Genomic DNA, 24188 nt, shown 5'->3' with positions numbered 1-24188 from the left:
TTCTCAATTGTTTGTCATGGAAAGCAGGTGATAAACTTTGAACTGCATAGCTAACATATTTGTCCCAATATACTGTATATTTTTAGGACAGTAATAAGAGTATCTCATAATATGTGCTTTCATTTTATACATCTGTTGCTTCTTGTTCTGTAACAATATAAGATAATTTTTTGAGTACCTAATAAGACTTTACAAATTTATATTCATTTTCAGAGTCAAGCTCTCTCAGTCCCTGAATTGATAATACAAGACACCTCGAAGTATGGTACCTTTGTTAATGGAGAAAAAGTTTTGAATGGTACTTCCAGAACTCTGAAGTCTGGTGATAGAGTCAATTTTGGAGTCTTTGAAAGCAAGTTCAGGTGAGAACTAGTTGGATTGATTCTGAAATGCTGAAATAAAATTGCAGCTGCCAGTTGTAATTTTTAAAAATAGTACCTCAGGGTGTACTTAAGGAGGTAAAAGAATAAAGAAAATAGTGATAAATTTCTATAAAGAAGGAAAATAAAGTGATATATATGTTCAAGCCGCATTCTTGTAGAAGGTTCTTCCTGTGAATTGACATTGAAACCTTTTGTGGTAAAAGATTAGCCCATAAGTGACTCTGCATCATAAGCATTAAGTGTCCTAAAATTAGCCCAAACAAAGAATAAAAACCCTATTTAATAAAACTGTTCCTAAAACATCCATGAGCATTTACAAGAGGAATAAAAATTGGGGGTTGAGATGAAGTTTGGCAGAGCCTCCTTCCACTGTTAGTGATGTGGGGAGAAAGGAAGTGAGGTAGCTGCAGAGCTGCACTCTTACACAGCCTTGGATTTAAGCGGTAAGGCAAGGCAGTGCTTTTCCTCATAAATATACAGTGGTACTCAAGGAAGAAATAAAGTAACTGATAATGATAACTTTTTTTTTTAATGACTGTTAAATCAGTGTTAAAGGAGGTTGGAAGCTGGCTTCGTCTCTTAAATTGGACTCCTACCGGACTTAGTGCTACCAGTGTCATTAGTTTGTAGCAAAACAGCACTCTTCAGTTCTTATAACAATAAGCTATTTTAGTATATCGTATTTAGCAAATATATTTGAAACATGTTTCAGAAACTAATGTCCTAGAACCATATACAGTCATGACTTTAACACCAAAAAGTTGAACAATTTTAAGCCAAAGAACAATGTACAATACAGTCTTGGAAGATAGAATCGTAGGACTAGAAGGGACCTCGAGAGGTCATCTAGTCCAGTCCCCTGCACTCAAGGCAGAACTATGTAATAACTAGGCCATCCCTGACAGGTGTTTGTCTAACCTGCTATTAAAAATCTCCAATGATGGAAATTCCACAACCTCACAAGGCAATTTATTCCAGTGCTTAACCACCCTGACAGGAAGTTTTTCCTAATGTCCAACCTAAACCCCCCTTGCTGCAATTTAAGCCCATTACTTGTCCTGTCCTCAGAGGTTAAGGAGAATAATTTTTAAGAAAATAACTTATTACTGCAGAGTAAGCATAAGTTAGTAGCAATAATCAACACCTCAGTATTCAAAATATAAAACTTTCAAGAGATGTCTTAGCACAGAGGTTCCCAAACACTTTTTGCTGTGATCCTCATGGGAGTCACATAACAGCCTTGCCAACTCCCATTCGTCTGAGGCAGCAGGTGACTCAGGAAAGGTGACTCATGCCCAAGGTGGCAGTAGGACTCGTCTGGCTCCATCTTTGGAGGAATCCAGGGCAGCATGGTGTCACGGAGTCCCCAGGCGATGTTCTGGAACTGCTCCCCACAAAGCCAGTCAGGACTTTGGGGAGCCTCCTCTCAGAGCAGACTGTCTTCAGGGCAAGAAGCTTACACGGCTTCACCTCCTGGGTCTGACCTTGGAGCATTCAGCATATGCCCCTCCGTGTGCTTCCCACAGCGAGCCCGCCCAAGCGGGGTCCTGGGGAAGCCAGAGGGTCCTGCACGCACCCCCAGCTTTGCAGTCAGACGTGACTTTCAGCCAGCCAGTAAAACAGAGGTTTATTAGATTACAGGAAAACGGTCTAAAACAGCTTGTAGGTACAGAGAATGGGATCCCTCAGCCAGGTCCATTCTGGGGCCCAGCGAGCCAGACAACCCTGTCTGCACTCACTCCCCGTCCCCAGGCTGCTCCAAACTGAAACCCCACCAGCCCCTCCTTTCTGGCCTTTGTCTCTTTCCCGGACCAGGAGGTCACCTGATCTCTTTGTTCACCTTTAGCTATCCCCTTGCAAGGGGGGAAGGGCCCTGGCCATCTGTTGCTAGGAGACAGATTGTCGGTCATTTATGCACATTGGAGATTTAAGAAATGCATAGGGGAAACTGAGGCACCCACACAGTATTCAGAGGAAACATTAAGAACAGTCCCAGTTCGTCACACATGGCACAGAGAGAAGGCCTGGTCCGATCTCCACCTGCCTTCACTCCTTCAAACTCCAGAGGGTTTAATGTACATGGGGCTGCAGCTGGCCACGTGTCCAGGACAGGGCAGCAGGGAGGAGAGCACTCAGGGAGTCCTCCGTAATCTGTAAGGGGAGGAGGGGGAGAGCAGCAAGCTGCTGCTAGGGCTGCAAGTCCTGCCCCTGAGGACTCCCTGTGTGCTCTCCCAGCTGCTGTCCTGCCCTGGCCTAGACATCCGGCTGGCCATGGCTCTATACACCAGCTTGTTTCTCCTCCCTGCCTCGCTTCCCCCCCCCCTCGCGATAACTATGTCATGCTCCTCTTCCCTCCCACCCCCCGCTTCCAGTTTGAAAACCAATGGCTTAGCATATGGGTCCTGTTGGTTTTATCTCAGTTTATAATAGGTTTGGAAGAGCTCTTTTCATATGCCATAGCCCCTTTTATGGATTGTGCCACATGTGTAGTAGTGCATCATTCTGCATAATTCCCAGCACAATATCCAATAGTTCGACCTCTCCAGTTTCTAACTATAACCGTTGCTGGCTATTTATAATATTTTTTCTCATGACTGGATGTCGTTCGGTTAATGTATGCAACTAAGCTACATAAGAAATGTGTGCAGCTTGACGTATCTGCCCTTTTTTGTTACAAAGGACAGAGGAAGAAACTAGGAACATCTTCATGTGAAAACTTGCTAATGCATTCTCCCTCTCTTGCCATAGAAGGAGGAGGATTAGCTCTTTAACTAATATGTCAAGCTATTCAGAGAGACAAGGTAGATAAGGTAATATATTTTATTGGACCAACTTCTGTTGGTGGAAGGGACAAGCTTATATTACCTCATCTACTTTGTCTGTCTTATATCCTGGGACCAACAAAGCTACGACACTGCAAACAAGACATTCAGAGGCACAGCCACATTCATGTAACAATCTTGTATCTATAATAGCTGTTAGCCCTGATGCCTTCAAGCTATCAGGAGCAGATGTGCTAAGGATTCCTACCCACCCCCCCCTGCAGAATTCTACTGCTTTCTCCCTCTGCACCCAGGAAAGTTAATGCTGACAGGATCCACAATAATTTGACTGCAAAAATCCCAGCATTTTGAAAATGGAGATGTACCTCTTGTGGAGTTGGGACTTCTTTTCTACAGCCAATCCTCCTCCCAGTCCCAGGGTTTTATCCTCCTACTGTGGAGGCAGTGGCACTGGAACAATTTTTATAGTGGGGGTGCTGAGAGCCATTGAACCAAACTGTAAACCCTGTATTTAATGGAAACCACTTCAAGACAGGGGTGCTGCAGCACCCCTAGTTCCAACATCGATGAGGGGATAAAGCCCTTAAAGAATCATATAATACTGTAATAAAGCGGGGGATGGGGGGGAATTAAGAGTCAAAGCCAAAGAAGAAAATGTGTGTTTCTCAGCCAAGACTTAAGGGATGGGAGACTTGATGAGGAAGAGCGATGCAGAAACAGATTAGAGGAGCTGTATAGAAGAAGGATTTTTTCCAGTAACAGGAGAGAGAGGAGGCAGTGCTGGGAATGTAAAGGGGGGATGGACAGAAAATTGTAACAGATTAAAAAAAAAAGATATTTCACACTTAATGGGAATGAAGGGTTCTTAACCAGTGTACATTTAAATTTAGGCTGAACAAAATGAGTGCATTCTTTAAAACAGTGACTCGCAACCTTTCCAGACTACTGTATCTCTTTCAGGAGTCTGATTTGTCTTGCGTACTCCCAAGTTTCACCTCACTTAAAAACTACTTGCTTACAAAATCAGACATAAAAATATAAAAAAAAAATTGCTTACTTTTTCATTTTTACCATATAATTATAAAATAAATCAATTGGGATATAAATATTGTACTTATATTTCAGTATATAGTATATAGAGCAGTATAAACAAGTCATTGTATGAAATTTTAATTTGTACTGACTGTGCTAGCGCACTTTATGTAGCCTGTTGTAAAACTAGGCAAATATCTAGATGAGTTCATGTATACCCTGGAAGACTTCTGCGTACCCCCAGGGGTACAAGTACCCTGGTTGAGAACCACTGCGTTAAAAAAAGCAACATCTATTTTAACTTGAATGCACTTTGACATTTGTTAGTTACATATGTATTTTCTTTAATCAGTTGTGCTATTCAGTATACTTGGCATATTTTGTTGATGCTATTAGACCTTAAAAGATCCACATATAAATTTTCTTCCTGACCTTCCAGTCTCCTTGTCTGCAGGGTAGCCAGTTAGGAGGGCTGCCTTGGAGTAAGGATTCCCAGGGCTTTCAGGCTCCCAGCTCTTTGGCAGTGGGAGCTTTTGGAGTTTCTGCTCCCTGAGCTGCTTGGCTTCCAGACTCCCTGAGCTGCTCAGTTTGCTGCCGGCCGGGGTTCCATGCAGCTCAGAGAGCCCTGGAAATGTTTCAGACAGGAATTCCATTTTTCAGCCAGCTCTGTCCCCCTATAATGTTTCATTTTAACTATTTAGACTAAGACTGTCGATTAATCGCAGTTAACTCACGTGATTAACTCAAAAAAATTTATCACAGTTTAAAAAATCGTGATTAATCGCAGTTTTAATCGCACCATTAAATAGAATACCAATTGAAATTTATTATAAATATTTTTGTATGTTTTTCTACATTTTCAAATATATTGATTTCAATTACAACACAGAATACAAAGTATACAGTGCTCACTTTATATTATTTTTATTACAAATATTTATACTGTAAAAATGATAAACAAAATAAATAGTATTTTTCAATTCACCTCATACAAGTACAGTAATCTCTTTATCATGAAAGTGCAACTTACAAATGTACATTTTTTTGTTACATAACTGCACTCAAAAACAAAACCATGTAAAACTTCACAGCCTACAGGTCTACTCAGTCCTACTTCCTGTTCAGCCAAACAAGTTTGTTTACATTTACAGGAGATAATGCTGCCCGCTTCTTATTTACAATGTCACCTAAAAGTGAGAGCAGGTGTTCACATGGCACTTTTGTAGCCAGTGTTCCAAGATATTTACTTGCCAGATATGCTAAACATTCGTATGCCCCTTCATGCTTTGGCCACCATTCCAGAGGACATGCTTCCATGCTGATGACGCTCGTTTAAAAAAAAAAATTAAAAAAAGTTTTAATTAAATTTGGGACTGAACTCCTTGGGGGAGAATTATGTCTCCTGCTCTGTTTTACCCACATTCTGCCATATATTTCATATTACAGCCGTCTTGGACGATGACCGTCACATGTTGTTTGTTTTAAGAACACTTTCATTGCAGATTTGACAAAATGCAAAGAAGGTACCAATGTGAGCTTTCTAAAGATAGCTACAGCACTGGACCCAAGGTTTAAGAATCTGAAGTGCCTTCCAAAATCTGAGAGGGGCGATGTGTGGAACATGCTTTTAGAAGTCTTAAAAGAACAACACTCCGTTACGGAAACCAAAAAAGAAAATCAACCATCTGCAGGTGGCATCTGACTCAGATGATGAAAATGAACATGCGTGAGTCCGCACTGCTTTGGATAGTTATCGAGCAGAACCTGTTATCAGCATGGACGCATGTCCTCTGGTATGGTGGTGGAAGCATGAAGGGACATAGGAATCTTTAGCACATCTGGCACGTAAATATCTTGTAATGCTGGCTACAACAGTGCCATGCGAATGCCTGTTCTCCCTTTCAGGTGACATTGTAAACAAGATGCGGGCAGCATTATCTCCTGCAAATGTAAACAAATTTGCTTGTTTGAGCGATTGACTGAACAAGAAGTAGGACTGAGTGGACTTGTAGACTCTAAAGTTTTACATTGTTTTATTTTTGAATGCAGTTTTTTTTTTGTACATAATTCTACATTTGTAAGTTCAACTTTCATGATAGAGATTGCACTACAGTACTTGTAATGGGGGAATTGAAAAATACTGTTTTTTTTTTTTTTTACAGTGCAAATATTTGTAATAAAAAAAATATATATAAAGTGTACACTTTGTATTCTGTGTTGTAGTTGAAATCAATATATTTGAAAATGTAGAAAACATCCAAAAAGATTTAAATAAATGGTATTCTATTATTGTTTAACAGCATGATTAATCGCAATTTATTTTTTTAATCGCACAATTAATTGCAATTAATTTTTTTAATCGCTTGACAGCCCTAATTTAGACAATTCTCTTCTGTAACTTGTTCCTTGCAGAGTAGAATATGAACCATTGATTGTCTGCTCCTCGTGTTTAGAAGTTTCTGGGAAAACTGCTTTAAATCAAGCTATTCTGCAGCTTGGAGGCCTTGTTGTGAATGATTGGTCAGAAGAATGTACTCATCTTGTCATGATATCAGTGAAAGTTACTGTTAAGGTAGGTTGAGTTTCTGTTTATTAATATATTTTGTGACTTCAAAATGAAAATGTATGGGGTGAAATCCTAGTGCCCTATTGAAGTCAGTGGCAAAATTCTCATTGACTTCAGTGAGACCAGGTTTTCACCTAGGAAAATAATTGTTTTCAAGTAAAGAGTCCTTTAAAAACAAAATCAATATGAACATTTAACTAACATCAGAAGAGTCTGAACTGTTTATAGCAGTTAAAATATTTTACAATTGTCATCCACTTTTGTGCATGATGTATTTTTCTGGGCTTTATTTTTTCTGTTCGCTGTGGTATTTGAAAATGCAAAAGAAGCAGACCACTTAAATGTGAATCAGAGGAACATAGGAGTTACTATACCAGAGGTGGGCAAACTATGGCCGGCGGGCCACGCCTGGCCCCTGAGCTCCCGGCCGGGGAGGCTAGCCCCCAGCCCCTCCCCCACAGCCTCAGCTCACTCCGTCGCCAGCGCAATGCTGTGGGCAGCGGGGCTGCGAGCTTCTGGGGCAGTGCAGCTGCAGAGCCCGGCCTGATCCGGTGCTCTGTGTTGTGCAGTGGCGACGGCGTGGCTGGCTCCAGCCGGGCAGCGTGGCTGTAGCGCCGCCAGTCACCGGTGCGCCAGGCAGCGCGGTAATGGGGCAGGGAGCGCGGAGGGGTTGGATAGAGGACAGGGCTTGGGGGGGTGGGCAGGGGGCGGGGGGGTGGGTAGGGGTCGGGGCAATCAGAGGGCTGGGAACAGGGGGGTTGAATGGGGGCAGGGGCCCCAGGGGGCAGTCAGGAATGAGAGGAGGGGTTAGATGGGGCGGCGGGGGGCAGTCAGGGGACAGGGAGAAGGGATGGTTGGATGGGGCAGGGGTCCTGGGGGGGGGCAGTCAGGAATGAGGAGGGGGGGGTTGGACGGGCAGGCGGGGGGGGAGTCGGGGGCAGGGGTTCCCGGGGCAGTCAGGGGACAGAGAGAAGGGGTGGCTGGATGGAGCAGGGGTCCCAGGGGGGCCATCAGGAATGAGAGGAGAGGTTGGATGGGGCAGCGGGGGGCAGTCAGGGGCGGGGGAACAGAGGGGTTTCGGTCAGGGGACAGAGAACAGGTGGGGTTGGATGCGGCAGGAGTCCGGGGGGAGCTGTTAGGGGTTGGGGGCCGGGCGACAACCCCCTCCCCTAACCGGCCCTCCATACAATTTCTAAAACCCGATGCGGCCCTCAGGCCAAAAAGTTTGCCCGCCCCGTACTATACCATACTCTTAGGGTTACAGTCCATAATATTAATTATCCTTTTGTCTGATAGAGGCCAGAACTGGATACTTTAGAGGAAGTGCAAGAAACCCTGTAGTGAATGGTTATGGAATAATCTGGCCGCGGGGGGGTGGGAGTTTCCTCCTAAGCTGTAGTTAAAGGTTAGTTTCTACCCTCAAACATGAGAATGTAGGTCCTTTCTAGTTTGTATGAAAATCCTATGTAATGTCACTCTGGATGCTTTCATTAGACATTTATATAGATAAGACCATGTCTACACTACAAAATTTGGCTGACTCAAGCTACTTCAACATAAAGCTATCGTATATTTTATATGCTCGTATGTGTGCATATTTGGCTCTTTGCGTCTGTACTGCGTGTATTCACAAGGAGTGCTTGTGTTGATGCATAGTGCGATGCACCATGGTTAGGTATCCCAGGGTGCAACTTGCCACTGTCCAGCACACTGTCTTTTGGCATGTTTTGGCAATGCATGGTGCGGCAGAAACGAGTTGTGCAGGGGTGACTGGAAACAATGAGTGAAGTTCCCAGCATGCAACTGTCTCCATCTCATAATGTCATCCATATACCATAATTTTTGAGCCTTTAAAAATCCTGCAAACCCGTGCATCCCTTCTCGCTCTCCGCCATCTCTGACAGAAGATGCACTGCTCAACACAGTTGTCATGAATGTTGCAAACACAGGATGCACAGTCTTCTGCTATTGTATTTGCAGAGCTTCAAGAAGAACTGCATCAGTGGGGAACATGATGATTTCGTGGAGGACAGATTGCTGTGGGAAATAGCAAGAACCAATTCAGGGTTATTGGTAGCATTCACAGAGCAGCTGCAAATGGTGAAGCACCACTCTGGGCCTGAGAAATGAGCACTTACTGGTGGGATTGCCTCATAATGCAGGTTTGGGACAAGAGCAGTGACTGCAGAACTTTCGGATGTGCAAGGCCACATTCCTGGATCTGTATGCCAACCTTACCCCAACCCTCCAGCTCAAAGACACCAGAATGACAGCTGCACTGACCATGGAGAAATGGTGGTGACTGCACTGTGGAAACTCGCAACACCAGATTGATTTCCCACTCACTGGTAGCATTTTGAAGTTGGAAAATCCACTGGGCTATTGTCAGACAAGTGTGCAGGGCCATTAATTGTCTCCTATTATGCAGGACTGTGACTCTTAGCAACATGCGTGACATAGTGGATGGATTTTCAGCAATGGAGTTCCCAAACTGCAGTGGAGTGATAGTATGAATATCCTTATTTTGGCACCAGCCCACCTTGCCCCAGAGTATTTCAACGGAAAGAGCTACTTTTCCATGGTTATGCAAGCATTGGTGGATTACTGGGGATGCTTCACCGACATCAGTCTTGACTGGTAAAGGAAGGGTATGATGCTTGACTCCTTAAGAACACAGGACTGTTCAGAAAGCTGCAAGCAGGGACTTTCTTTCATGGCTGGCGGATTACCATTGGTGGTTGTACTTACGGTCCCCTGGTGTGTGGAGTGGTAGTGGTAGCCGCTGCTGCCATATGGAATGTTGAGGTGGATATACGGAGTTGCTGTACTGGAGTTCTCCATGGACTGCAAAGGGAGGCAAGCCTGTGATTGTTGTATCTCTAGGCCCACAGGAGTCTGCAGCATCTGTATTTGCTGAAAGTGAAACACCATTATATCCTGGTTCATCTCCCTCTGCTTTTCCTGATGGGCCTCCTGAGTCTGTCTCTTGTCTGCTCTTTCCTTCTCCAGTCTGAAATACTCACCTTCCAGCCCAGTGCGGCACTGCCTTGCACAATCTCGCTGAACATGTTATCTGGAGTCCTCTTGTTTTTTCTCCTTGTCTGGCTCAGGCGTTTCGCAGATGTGGAGGGGGAACTCCTCATGGCCATAACAGCAGCAGCTACAGATAAAAACAGAGGTACCATTGTTAGTATAGCAACTGCTTGCAGATGATACTAAACTGCTCAACATAGTTAAGACCAAAGCAGACTGTGATGAACTTCAAAAAGATCTCACAAAACTAAGGGATTGGGCAACAAAATGGCAAATGAAATTTAATGTGGATAAATGTAAAGTAATGCACATTGGAAAAAATAACCCCAACTATACATACAATATGATGCAACTTTGGTATACTGCAGGTGGGAGCGTGTTTGCTGCGGAAAGCCATCATTGTCAGCTGGGAAGATGTAATGTGAGCTGTCGGTGCTGAGCAAACAGGAAGTGGAATTTCAAATATTCTCAGAGCTTTAAAGGCGGAGGGGTGTATGCCTGTGTACCTGACTGCAGTGCAGCAGAGTAGAAACTGCTTACCAGAGTGATCATAATGGGCATTGTGGGACACCTCCTGGAAGCCACTTAGGATGACCTAAGCAAGCACAGTGTCTACACTGACACTGTGGCTCTGTGTTGCAAAAAGCTCTGTGCTGCTTGTCGAGGTGGTTTTACTATATCGGCATAACAGGAGAGTTAAATCGGTGCGAGGAGCATTGTTGTGTTTACACCTCCGCTGCTTTGTCAACGAAACCTGACTTTTGTCGACAAAACTGTGTAGTGTAGACAAGGCCTTAGAAACTTCAAACAACTACATAGAAAAGAGATGTTAGCAGTCATTTTACCCGCCATTTGATATCTAAATATTCTATTTTGTAAATTTGCATGTAGGGCTCTTTTGTGGCGAAATAAGACTGTTTGTATAGCATCACTGATTTTCCTTTTTCTAACTTTTTTTTTAAAGATTGCTCGCCAGTAGGTTAGTAATAAAAAGGGTTATTCCGTTTAATGGCTTTTGTCAACATAATTACAATTATAAAGAATAACTGATGGGTGTAAGAACAAAACTATTTGTTTTTTTTTGTTTGTTTACGTTTGCCCTAGTAGAATTATCATGCACTTATGTAACACACATTCCACATTTGAGACCTTACATAAATATTAGATTTCAGTACTATTTTTTGGGTGACAGCATATTCTGCTTGAATTGTTAAGTATGGTAATGAATCTTTCCTTCTTTTCAGACTATATGTGCTTTGATTTGCAATCGACCAATTATAAAGCCAGAGTACTTTGTGGAATGTATCAGAGCCATTCAATCCAAGCAGCAGTTGCCAAAACTGGAAAGGTAAGTGGCATGTTTTCAGTATCACAAAGTTGCATTTAACAGGGCTTATGTTTAATTTAATATTTACATTACTTGAGTGCTAGATTAATCATCTTTTCACATTTTTTAGCACCTATTTTCTGAAGTTATACCATTATATTACATATAAATACTTATTTACTCCTAAAACGAGAAGCCCCGTAAGCTTGTCCTGTTTAGATGTAACTGCCATGTCTTATTGCATGTGTAATAGTCTGTATTTTTCAGTACCATAGGATATTCTGACATCTACTTGTCGTAACATATGCATTTATATGGCATATAACTACCTGATAAAAGAGCTAAACTAATTTATAACAACATTGTTCTACTTATGTCTTCCAGAGTATAGAGAGGTTTTTACCTTTTTTTCTTAAAAGTCCTAATTCCAACTAATGTAAAAATGCTGTGATCAATTCAGTATTTTTTTGTAATTCACCTTCTTGCCCTGTACAAAGTGGAAAGAAGTAAAGTGTAACACTGAAAAAAGTTTTGATTGCAATAATTTGAGTTGCAGACGACTGCTTAATTTGAAACATTTTACATTCTGGTAATTTTCTTGCCTCGATCCCTGAGGAGTTAAAAAACGTAACATATAAATGTGAGTTCTTGGTGTTCATTAGATGCTTAGAGATGCTACTAGGTCTACCTAGGCTTCATTTTCAGAGGTTGCCATAGAGATCTCTATGGTAATATAGTCAAAGCAGCATGTATACTCTTTTGGGAATAGATACATTAAAAATCTAATTTTCTTGTTTTAAAATAATTATATAAAGCTTATCTCAATATGAAAACTTATTTTTCCACTATTTTTTCAATTTGTAAGACTAGATTCATTTTAAGCTTTGGTCATTAACAGAAATAACCCAAATATGTTCAGCTGCCTTTAATATCAAATTTTTGTGCTTTTGTCTGAAGTTAAAATAAGATTAATATGCCACTAGATAACAAGGGCTAGGTCATGATCTTATGTGGAAGAATCACTTTTTATCTTGTGTAACCAGATGATGTGCCTGTGGAGTACCTCATTTTACAAGATAAACAGGGTGCATACTGTGGCTCTATCACATGAATACACAATGCAAATTGCACTTAGTTCATGCCTGTGCATCTAAGATTGTCATTTGGTCTTGTATATTTCACGTTGTTAGAAATTTAAGAACAGACAGTGTCAGACTAGAAAAGACTAATTGTCCATTTTAGTCTGCTCTCCTACCTCTGCCTTCGGCTAATATCAAATGCTTCAGACAAAAATCATTATGCACTTCACAGCTTGTTTACACAGAAGTTATTCTGGAATAAGGTAGGGTATGAATTTAAAGTGCTGTAGTTATTCTAGAACAGTTCCATATATGGATGCTCTATAAACCTTTTCCTTGTTTAGCTTAATCTTAAAGTAAATGTGCAATAATTCTGAATCATGAAGATGGATAGATCTTGTAATTTTATGCTAGATAGTGTAACTATAGGTGCTGTTCTTCTATTACTAATTTTTAACTAAGGTGTTTGCCTCATTGATAGTCTGTGACATTAAACATCATAAGTGCAAGGGATGTTAGTTACCTTTGGCGTTGGGAGCGGTGCATTATGGGCAGCTATCCCACAGAGCACCTCTTCTCATTCTGGTGCTGTGGCTCGTGGGAAGGGGATGTGGGGGTGCGGGGCATTATGGATCCTGTCCCAAAGCCCCATGATTCATCGCTTCGCATCCCAGCAATCCCTGTGCTTCCGTCCACATTTGGCACCATCTTTCAATGTTTTTTGAACTGCGCGCTCTGTCTTCCCTTTCGGTTTGCGGGAATGGAGCCCGAACTGCTGAGGAATATGCTGATGGATCACGAATGGCAGTCTAGTTACTCCTTAAGCTACAAACTGACAGTGAGGGGTCTGACGTTGATGTTGACTTGCATTACACTTGCGACACGAGATTGCTTGTGGCATTCACGGACATGCTCACCACAGTGGAACGCCGCTTTTGGGCTTGGGAAACAAGCACTGAGTGGTGGGATCATATCGTCATGCAAGTCTGGGATGACGAGCAGTGGCTGCAGAACTTTCGCATGAGAAAAACCACTTTCATGGGAGTGTGTGCTGAGCTCGCCCCCACCCTGCGGTGCAAGGACACAAGATTGAGAGCTGCCCTGACGATGGAGAAGTGCATGGCTATTGCAGTCTGGAAGCTGGCAACTTCAGACAGCTACCGATCGGTCGCTAACCAGTTTGGAGTGGGAAAGTCGACTGTTGGAATCGTGTTGATGCAAGTTTGCAGAGCCATTAATCGCATCCTGCTTAGAAGAGCCGTGACTGTGGGTAACATGCATGACATTGTGGCTGGCTTTGCACAAATGGGTTTCCCTAACTGCGGAGGGGCGATAGATGGGATGCATGTTCCAATTCTGGCACCAGCCCACCTAGCCTCCGAGTACATAAATCGGAAGGGATATTTCTCTATGGTTCTCCAGGCGCTTGTGGATCACCGGGAGTGTTTCATTGACATTAACGCAGGCTGGTCCGGAAAGGTGCATGACGCACGCATCTTTTGGAACACAGGCCTGTTTAGGAAGCTGCAACCTGGAACTTTCTTCCCAGACCAGAAGATCACTGTAGGGGAAGTCAAAATGCCCATTGTGATCCTTGGAGATCCCGCTTACCCTTTAATGCCATGGCTCATGAAACCCTACACAGGGAGCCTTGCCAGCAGCAAGGAGCGGTTCAACAACTGGCTGAGTCGGTGCAGAATAACTGTGTATGGGAAGCTGGACCTGGCCGATGACAACATCCCCACGGTTATATCCGCGTGCTGTACCCTCCATAACATTTGTGAAGGGAAGGGTGAAAGATTCACTCAGGCATGGACCTCGGAGGTTCAACACCTGGAGGCTGAATTTGAACAGCCAGAGAGCAGGGCTATTGGAGGGGCCCAGCGTGGGGCTGCAAGGATTAGGGATGCCTTGAGGGAGCAATTTGAGACTGAAAGCCACCAGTGGTGCCCTGCACAGGAGTGAAGTGCAGTGGTTCCAATGTTAGTAGGAATCTGTGTTTGCTACGTATGATACTCTGACTTGCAGTGCCTGTTTCTTTCCTGGGCTAATGTATCTTTTACTTAATGCAATAATAAAGAATGTTTTCAAAGCCAAAAAATTCATTTATTGAAAAGAAACACAACTGCTTGGGAAACAGGGCAAGGGAGTGGGGAGGGGAATGGGAGAATCACAGATTTGCATATGTCCTGTTATCATACTGAGCCTTCCTGTCTGGAGTGCTGTGCAATGAGTGCTGCACTTCAAGCTGGCTAAAATGCATGGTGATGGGGGTTGAGTGCAGTGGGTATGGGTCATAGTTTGCAGGGTTGAGTGGTGAAGCTACAGGTGTTGGAGGCAGCTGGTGGCGATAAGAACCCGGATGTTGGGGAAAGTGGGTTGGAGGTGACATGGGGGCACAAGGGAAAGAGTTTTGGGACAAGGACTGGGGGTGGAGAGGGGGGCGGTGTGGAAGTGCTCTGCCTGCATTGCTACGAGTGCCTGAATCGAGTCCACTTGGCGCTCCATGATACTTAGCAGCCGCTCTGTGCCTTGGTGCCGGCGATGCGCATTCTGCTGGGGGACCCTCCTTTCATTCTTCTGCCACTCCTGTGCTTTTTTGATTTTCATTAAAGGACTGCTGCATTACTTCATGCAGCATGTCCTCTTTGCTTCTATGTGGTCGCTTCCTGATTCTTTGGAGTCTTTCGGCTGTTGATAACAAGGACGCCTGGGATCTCAAGGTTGCATCTGTAAAGCCAAAATGCAACACTTAACAGAGGCAGCATTGTTCACACCAGACCGAGCAATGATTTGGCCGTACTTAAGACAAGCACAGTCTACACAATAGCAGAAATTGCCTGTCCGAAAGCGAGCGAACGTAACCCACAGGAGCCCCAAAATGGTGAGTAAGCACAGGATCAAGGGGGACTGATTGTTTCACAGCTGTGCTGTCCTCTGGGTTTCTGTGCCTTGGGGAGAGCCAACAGCTGCAGGGGGCCCCTGTACTGAACACTGTCCCATATTTTCCACAGGAGTTCATCCTGGAAGATATCTCGCTGCTGAGGGTGACCTGGGAAGCAAGGGAGTGTCTTCTACTATAATGCGGCTTCCACCCTGACCCATATGCAGCTTGCCTGTGTGCAGCAATGGTCCCCCTGCCTGTCACAGCACAGTGGCGCTGACATGTTAGCCTTACTGGGACAAGGAGCACAGTAGCTCTGCCAAGGAACCTGCGCAAGTGGATTGCCGAACTTCTGCATGAGACCTTTGAAGAGATCACTGAGGCCGATTACCGCGATGTGAGAGAGCACATCAATGCCCTATTCCGCATCTAGGCATGCATGCAGCCCTAACCCTCCTTGCCCCAAGAGCCTGCACCAAACAACTTCCTTCCCAAAATAAAAGCCGCTTACCGGGCACCTCCTCTGGTGTTTGTTCTTCGCCAAGCACTGTCCGCGGCGACTGGCTACCTTCCTCCTGGCTTGAAAACAGCTCCTGGCTGCATGCATCTAGGGATGCCAGGCTGTCTCCCTCCTCCTCAGCACCCTCACTCCCACTTTCCTCCTCCTCCCGCCTTGTTGAACTGGGCTCTGAAGTGTCCATGGGGGTCTTCTGAGTGGAGGTTGGGTTGCCCCCAGGTATTGCATCCAGCTCTTTGTAGAAACAGCAGGTCGTGGGGGCAGCACCAGAGCAGCAGTTTGCCTCGCGGGCTGTCGTAGGCATTCCGCAGCTCCTTCACTTTAACCCTGCACTACACACTGGCGCCATGGTGCTCCAGTCGGGGCGCAGCAAGCTTTATGCTTCTCTTTGAGGTGGATTACCAGGAGCGCTCTAGCCATGGAGTCCGGGCGCTCTACGTGCCTTGCCAGTGTGGATGCGTCATGAGTTAGGGCGCCCAGGGATGCTTTAATGCTGATACTGAAAACATGCATTAATGCGCTCTAACTCACAAGTGTAGCCAAGCCCTTGGTTGTTACATGAGAGAGAGTCCATTGATAGTGTAAACTGTGATTAGTGTACATTAATGGTACTCCATTATCTAGCTGTAAAGCTACTGTTAATGTGTGTTGCCAGTGCATATGCTTCTGAAAATCAGAGTGCATTTAATGCATAATGACCATTCTAACTACAGATGTGCTAAAAGGTGACAATATAATTGAACGTTAAGTGCTCCCTAAAATAGAATTTGACGGATATTTTCTCTTCCTAACATTTTTATTAACTGTTAAAGCCCCCCCAGTGGAATTGAACTTCACTAAACATGATTGACACTGCAGTGTATCTATCATTTAACTTTCAAAGAGATTCCTATGCATCAAGCAGGATGAGGCAGCTCATATAATAACCAGATCTATATTTAAAATAATTACAGTATCTCAGAATGGATGATCCTTAAGATGTAATTTTCAGGGAGCTATTATAAACTTACTTAGCAGCTGCTTGTGTTAAATCTCCAAAAACTCCTTTTAATTTTCACAAATATCATATCTCCTTCCTTCCTACACCGCAAAAAAGGCAGAGGAGGGGGATTTGGCTGTATATTTTAACTAATGTTCTTAGGCAGTGCCAGAGGCCCTGTGGGAGAAACACTTTTCCACTGATCATTAGGCTAGGAAAAATCATAATGTTCAGAAGCCTGAGTCTATCAGAAAGCCAGCATGAGTGAAATTACCTCAGATACTCCTGAGGGAATTCTGCTCCAAAAAAATTAAAAATTCTGTGCACAATATTTTAAAACTATGCAAAATTCTTCAAATTTTATTTGTCAACAAATGTGGAGGCTCTGGGGGAGCACCCTGGAGTCATTCCCTCCTCCTCCCCTCCCCCCAAGGACACGGATTTGGTGTTGAGGCTAAACTCTACCCTGACACAGTGCAAGGGCTGGGTCTGCCCCAGAAACACCCTTGAGCCCTGCTCCGTACCAGGTGTGGGCAGGCAGGCTCAGCCTGGCACGATGCAAATGTGGAGGGGCTTAGTGTGGAGGGACCCAGGTGGAAGTGAGAGGGTTCTGTGTGGGGCAATCTGGGTGTGGGTGGCTCAGTCAGGGGTCTGGGTGTGTGGGGATCTGGATGCAGGGGCAGTGGGACTCAGCAGGAGGGTCCAGGTGAAGCTGGTTGGGGCTCAGCAGGGGAGGTCGGGGGGGGTCTGGGTGCTGGGGGAGTGGGGCATGCTGGATTGGGGGGTCCAGGTGCAGCTGGTTTGGGCTCTGTGGTGTGGGTTCCGGGTGAAGGGGGCTCATCGGGGTAGTCCAGATGCAGTGGGATGGGGCTTGTTGGGGTTGGGGGTTCAAGTGTGGGAAGCTCAGCGAGGAGTGGTGTGGGTTCAGGGGTGGGGTGTGACGGGTTCCCCCGTGGTGCCACCTGGAACTGGGGTACCACTGAGCCCTCTGACCCCCAGCCTGGGCTCCCTCTCACACTGTGCTGCTGTGACAAGCTTGCACATTCATCAGCATTCACACAGGTAGGGACACACCCAGTCACAAGCAAGCTCTCTAACCACCAGCCTCCCAGCCTAGGACCCCGGAGCAGTACTGACTTTCCCTCATCATATCTGGCCAAGATATGGGTTTAACACCCGGTTCGCCTCTCCCTCAATGTGAAGAGGACCGTGCACACTTGTGGTAACCAAGCTGAGATTTTCCCCAGACACCTTAGTCAAACACACTCTGGTTTAGATTAAAACATAAAATGAATTTATTAACTACAAAAGGATAGATTTTTTAAGTGATTATAAGTGATAGCAAACAGATCAAAGCAGATTACCTAGTAAATAAACAAAACTGCAAACTGAGCTTAACATACTAGATAGGTAGGATATGAATTAGCAAATTCTCATCCTGAGTGATAAACAGGCTGGCAGATTCTTAAGGCACAAGTTGCCTTGGCTTTGCAGCTTGGGTTTCCCAGGTTGTCATACACAGGTTAGAAATCCCTTTAGCCTGGGACCATCGCTTCCCCCTCAGATGTTTCCAGGTGTGTTGTTGTAGGGAGAGTGAGGTACCATCATGATGTCATTTCCCCCTTTTATATCTTCTTCTGACTTGCTGGAAAGCTCTTTTGCTGTGACGTGGGTCAAACTGTTCCCATTGTGTGGTGCTATCTCTGAGAGAACGAGGAGTCCTTGTGGCACCTTAGAGACTAACAAATTTATTTGGGCATAAGTTTTCGTGGGCTAGAACCCACTTAATCAGTTTGTTAGTCTCTAAGGTGCCACAAGGGCTCCTCGTTGTTTTTGCTGATACAGCCTAACATGGCTACCACTCTGAAACCTATCTCTGAGAGGTTTCTATTCTACACAGTTCCTGGGGTAATCCTTGTGTGCAGTGTGCATTTCCTCAATAAGACATTAACATTGTTTGGCCTTTTTACTGTTGTACCTGAAAGGCTACTTGTGGGTGTTTTCAACCTCACAACATGTTTCAGTAACACATACGTAGACAAACTTCATAACTTCACATATGACGATAGCACATACAATCCAACGAGATATTACTGTGTAGCAGATCAAAACTTTTAGAATGATACCTAATAAGGTATACTTTGTATAAAACATATCCTAATTACATGACAGTGGTGAATATTGGGATGCCAGGGTGTCACGTGGGGGTCCAGATATGTGGGGAGTCGGTGGGGGAGCAGCTCCCATACAGTGACCTCTTCCCCTGTGGCTGAGGAGCGATGGGGGCAGGAAGTATGGGGTGTGTGCGGAGCTTTCTGCATCCAGGGGAGGTTTCTGGGAGTGGATCTGACCCGACCTTGGCTGCTCCTTTCAGGGGAAGAGCAAGTCCCAATTTCCCCAGCCAAGCTGGGACTAGCCGCTGAGCCTGATAGAAGGTAGGGGCCACCAGCCGGGGCATAGCCTTCCCCCCCCCCTCCCCCCCGCAGTGATTTACCTGTTTGCCAGGTGCTCTAGGCGCCAAAAACAACATCCCTGCAGTGCTGGGGAGGGGCATGTGACCGCCCTTGCAGCTTCCCTTTGCTTCCCTGTCAGACGGTTATTTTTCTGTAGAGAAGCAAAGAAATCTGTGGGGAACATGGATTCTGCATGCGTGCAGTGGTGCAAAATTCCCCCAGGAGTAATTCAGGCTAAAAGGGAAGGGGAAAACCCCAAAACTGACTTGTAATTAAAAATTCATTAAAAGTTCATTAGTCAACTCATGTGTCTTACCTGAAGATGAAAATTTGCCACCAACCTCACTTTCTTTGTAAATTCCAGCTAATGGCAGGAAAACGGGATAGTACCCCCACCAAGTCCATTACTCTACTAAATTCTGTCTCTGTTCAGTTAGTTGTGTTCTGTGCTACACTTGGCTAATATGTTCTGCAAACCTACCACTCCTGATTCATATCAATTCTAAACTCTCTCTTCTAATATGGGGCTCTCAAGAAGTGACATTTGAGTAGAATATAAACCCAAATCTACTTCACCATGCTGTGCACATGCATATGTGGAATAACTTATTGATTACTCTGTCATTCTCTGATATGAGGCCTTGATGCTGCAAATATCTATGATTTGGTGCTTAAACTGGAAGCACGTGAGTAGTCATACTGAAGACAATAGGACCACTTGTGCTTAAAGTTGAGCACAAGCTAAAATGTTTTCAGGATTTGGGCCTAAATTGTAGATTTTGGGGGGCAGTAGTCGTGTCTGTCTGTACTAGTATTCCACTGGACTCTGTAAAATAAATATGTTGAATCCGGTTTATCCATTAGGCCACTGAAAAACTATTTTTCTGCTCTACATGTTAATGTGAGAAGCATCTTTTATCACCAGCCAGAACAGGGGAAATGAATGGGTAGTTCTTCGAGAAGTGTCCCTGTGGGTGCTCCGCTTTAAGTGAATCTGCACCCCTGTGCTTGTAATCTGAGATTTTCAGTAGCAGTGCCTGGTTGCATCACACACGTGCTGTCCCGTCTCGTGCCAACTCTGGCGGTTACATAGTGTTTTGGGACCCCCTTGCCTCCCTCCTCCCCCCAGTTCCTTCTCTACCACCCTCTGCTTGAGATGGAGCATTTGGCAGCACCTCTGAGATTTATCTTTAGCCTATCTTAACTTTTGAATACTAATTAGTTAATTAGTAGTTAGTTTACTACCCTACCTCTTCCCTGTTTATTCTTAACATTTCTCGTAACTTAGGAATTTAAGTTTCAGTTATTAGGAAATCCCTTAGTATAGTATAGTTACCCTCCTTCACGGGAGAAACACTATTCTAAGGGGCATTCCCAGCTCCCTGGGTTTTAAACGTTGCCAGTCCTCAATCCTGGTGTCTGACGGGCACTCACATTGTGTCTGCTGTCTTGGTGGTACACACATACCACAAAAGTGCTCCCACTGCCACAATCTCAAGGCTCATGCCAGGAAAGCAAAACAAAGAGAAGGTTATTCACCCTGTGTAGTAACTGAGGTTCTTTGAGATTGGTGTCCACATGGGTGCTCCACTGCGCTCCTGCCCTTGTAAGCAGAGATTACCTGCATACAGATAGCGTAATCATAACCGGCAAATCATAACCTTTTCGTAGACACCTTATTTGACCTCCTTTGTACATGATTTAGTGCAACTATAGGACTGTGGTTGCAACAATGATCTATATGGTCACAGTTCATGTCAATAACATCACACCAACAAAAGTCAACATTCACACCTGTGCAGAGATTGGAGTTTATTGGGGCCTACCTCGATTCTCTGGAATCTATAGCCTGTCTGCCCCGGCACAGATTTACCACTAGTCAACCTAATACTATAATGCAAGCCATCACATAGACATTGGCCAGGACCTGCCTCTGACTATGAGGCCGTATGTCAGCAATCACATTTGTTGTCAAGCATGCCAGACTAGACATGTGATGCCTGCCAGGCTGGCTCAGGACAGTATATATTCCACACACAAACAGGCTTCTTACAATGCCAAGCAAATTAAAAAACTGTCTACACTGGTGGCCTCAATCACACAATATCTGTACAGGAGTTCCCTTCGCATGCCCCCACCCCTCCCTCGATGATACTTACAACAGATGCCTCTCTGCTAGGTTGGGGGGCACACCTGTGCAACCATACGATCAAAGGGTGTTGGTCCCCATTGGAAGCAACATTACACATAAATCTACTTGAGCTGCGAGTAGTGTGCAATGCATGCTCACGCTTCCTACCCATAATCAGAGACGACATCCATAAAGGTGCTTATGGACAACGTCGCTTGTATGTTTTATATAAAGAGCCAAGGAAGGGCATGGTCGTACTTCCTATGCACAGAAGCGATGCAATGTATTGAGGCATCTGCCACAACATCGACATCTCAGCCTCCTACCTACCAGAATGCCAAAACACCATAGCAGATGCATTGAGCAGAACCTTTTCACAAGACCATGAGAGGGAAATGAACATCAGGGTACTGCTGAACATATTCAGATGCTGGGGGTTCCCAACTATAGACCTCTTTGCAACAAAACACCATGAGCCCATACTTCTGCTCCAGAGTAGGACTGGGACCCGTTCTCTTGTTGATGCCTGTCTCCACAAATGGGATACACATCTACTGTATGCTTTTCCCCTGATCCTTCTCCTAGCCAGGATCATACACACGGTAAGGACTGACAACTCCAGAGTCATCTTAATGGCTCCCACACAGTCCAGACAAATGTGGTTTCCTTACCTCCTGAAGATCACTTTGTACCCACCATGCACTCCACTTCTACCTCATCTCCTGTCTCAGGATGCGGGCAGGTTTACCACCCGAACCTAGCAAGACTCCACCTGAAGACATGGCTACTCCATGGTTCCAAGAACATGAAATGACCTATTCAGAGGAGGTAAGGGACTTCCTTTTAAACAGCAGAAGGTCTACTACACAATATACCTACCTTCACAAATGGAAAAGATTTCATACATGGTGCCAGAATAGTCAAACAATGGCAACTATCTTTCCTCTATCTATGGTATTGGATTATGTACTAGAACTCAAGAAATCAGGTCTTTCGTTGAGTTGGGTGAGAGTATACCTTGCGGCACTCACAGCATTCCACCACCAAGAGGGCGACTTCTCGATCTTCGCCCACCCTACCACCAAAGGTTTTCTCAGTGGTCTCTGCCACTTCTACCCTGAAGTACGAGCCCCCCACTCCATCATGGGAACTCAGTCTGATGCTGCAATGCCTTATGGGGCCCCCTTTTGAACCCTGGTGACGGGCTCACTTCTCCACCTCTCCATGCCTTCCTTGTCATTATCACATCCGCCCGAAGAGTGGGAGAACTGGAACCCTCATGGCACATCCCCCATACACAATATTTTTCACAAATTTACCATATGACCCACACCCCAAGTTTCTACCTAAAATAGTTTAGTCATTCCATTTGAATCAACCCATCCATATCCCATTGTTCTTCCCAAAACCTCATGGGAACAAACAAGAAGCAATGCTTCATACCATGGGCATCCAAAGGATGCTAGCATTTTACATTGAAAGGACAAAGTCTTTTAGAAAGTCACCAAAGTTATCTCTTTCCATCATGGAACGATCTAAGGGAGACGCCATATCCAAAGGCTGTCAAAATGGATCTCCGGCTGCACTGGCTTTTGCTATCGCCATCAACAAATACAAACTCCGCTGCAGATCCACACACACTCCACCAGAGCTTTCTCTACATTGATAGCCTTCCTCAACAACTTGCCCATTGTGGACATCTGCAGAGTAGCAACTTGGGCCTCTGCCCATACATTCCCACAGCACTATGTCGTATAGCTGGACTCGACATCAGACGCTATACTGGGACTTGCGGTTTTATCATCTGCCCAGACTGCAACTCCGAAGCCCCTCCCTTTCAGAGAGGGGCACTGCTCTACAGTCACCTAAAGTGGAGCACCCCCATGGACACTCTTTGAAAAAGAGAAAGTTATTCACGCTGTGCAGTAACTGAGGTTCTTCGAGATGGTTGTCCCTGTGGGTGCTCCACTACCCACCCCTCTATTTTAGAGTTTTTATGCTAGAAACTGTGTTAGAGAAGTGGGGGTTGGTTGCACAATGCTATGTGACTGCCAGAGGTGGCATGAGACGGGGACAGCACATGTGCGACCCAACCAGGCGCTGCTACTAAAAATCTCTGATTACGAGGGCAGGGGTGCAGATTCACCTAAAGTGGAGCACCCACGTGGACACCCATCTCAAAGAACCTCAGTTACTACACAGGGTGAATAACCTTCTCTTTGTTTCGCTTGATGAAAAAGTGTGTGTGTGTGTCTGTCTGTCTGTGTATGCACATATTGCTGTTTAAAGATGTCTAGCACAGTCAGAGTTAGTACATGTTTTTCATCTCTTCTAATACATGTACCTTATCCCTGTTTAGAAGAACCACTTGTAGTAGTGAGTAGGTTGTGCAGGGATCCTTGAGACATGGGCTTCTGCTGAGATTGTCAATAAGGTCTCTATCATGGTGATAGTTTTTATGATGTGGTTATCACTTCAGTAGAACTGGCACTTAGACCACCACGTCATTACTGATGGTAATGACTCTAGGTCACACTTGACCTGTGCCAGATTTAGGTAAGGATTATCAAAGGAGCCTGAGAGAGATGCCCAACTCCATTGAATTTGAAAATCTCTGCCTCAAATCACTGATCCAGAAATGAGAGGCTCCATATACTGTTATAAATCCCTTGAAAGATCCAGTCCCTCCTTTCCCCATTTTATAAGTAGTTATAACAGCAGTAAAGAATTACAATATATTTTGACGTCCTGCCTTCAAAAATTTCTTTTGAAATAAACAAAGTAGAAATAAATTGCAGTAAAAGCTGCATAAAACATATAAATCTGAATTTTATAACTTTGTTTCCCCCCTCATTGTAGTTTTTATCCTCCAGTTGATGAGCCTGCTATTGGCCCTGAAAAATTGGATCTGTCTATGCGTCATGAAAGAAAAATTATCTTCAGAGGCAAAACCTTTCTGTTCCTAAGTGCTAAACAGGTAACTGGTCTCTGGGTTGCAAAGATGTAAAGACAATATTGATC

At 44.6% G+C, this 24188-nt stretch overlaps 1 protein-coding gene across 1 annotated transcript in view; it reads left to right on the top strand.

Moving 5' to 3' along the window:
* NBN (nibrin) overlaps window positions 1-24188 on the top strand; it is a 72447-nt gene that overhangs the window by 20144 nt on the left and 28115 nt on the right. Inside the window, exons 3-6 of the mRNA XM_029913360.1 lie at window positions 214-362; window positions 6611-6770; window positions 11042-11145; window positions 24027-24144. Of these exons, the coding sequence (XP_029769220.1) occupies window positions 214-362; window positions 6611-6770; window positions 11042-11145; window positions 24027-24144 (531 nt within the window). The remainder of the gene's footprint in view (window positions 1-213; window positions 363-6610; window positions 6771-11041; window positions 11146-24026; window positions 24145-24188) is intronic.

Source organism: Terrapene carolina, unplaced genomic scaffold (assembly GCF_002925995.2).
Source record: "Terrapene carolina triunguis isolate 2854851 unplaced genomic scaffold, T_m_triunguis-2.0 Scaffold58, whole genome shotgun sequence".
NCBI lineage: Eukaryota > Metazoa > Chordata > Testudines > Emydidae > Terrapene > Terrapene triunguis.
This window is presented reverse-complemented; position numbering and strand designations above follow the sequence as displayed.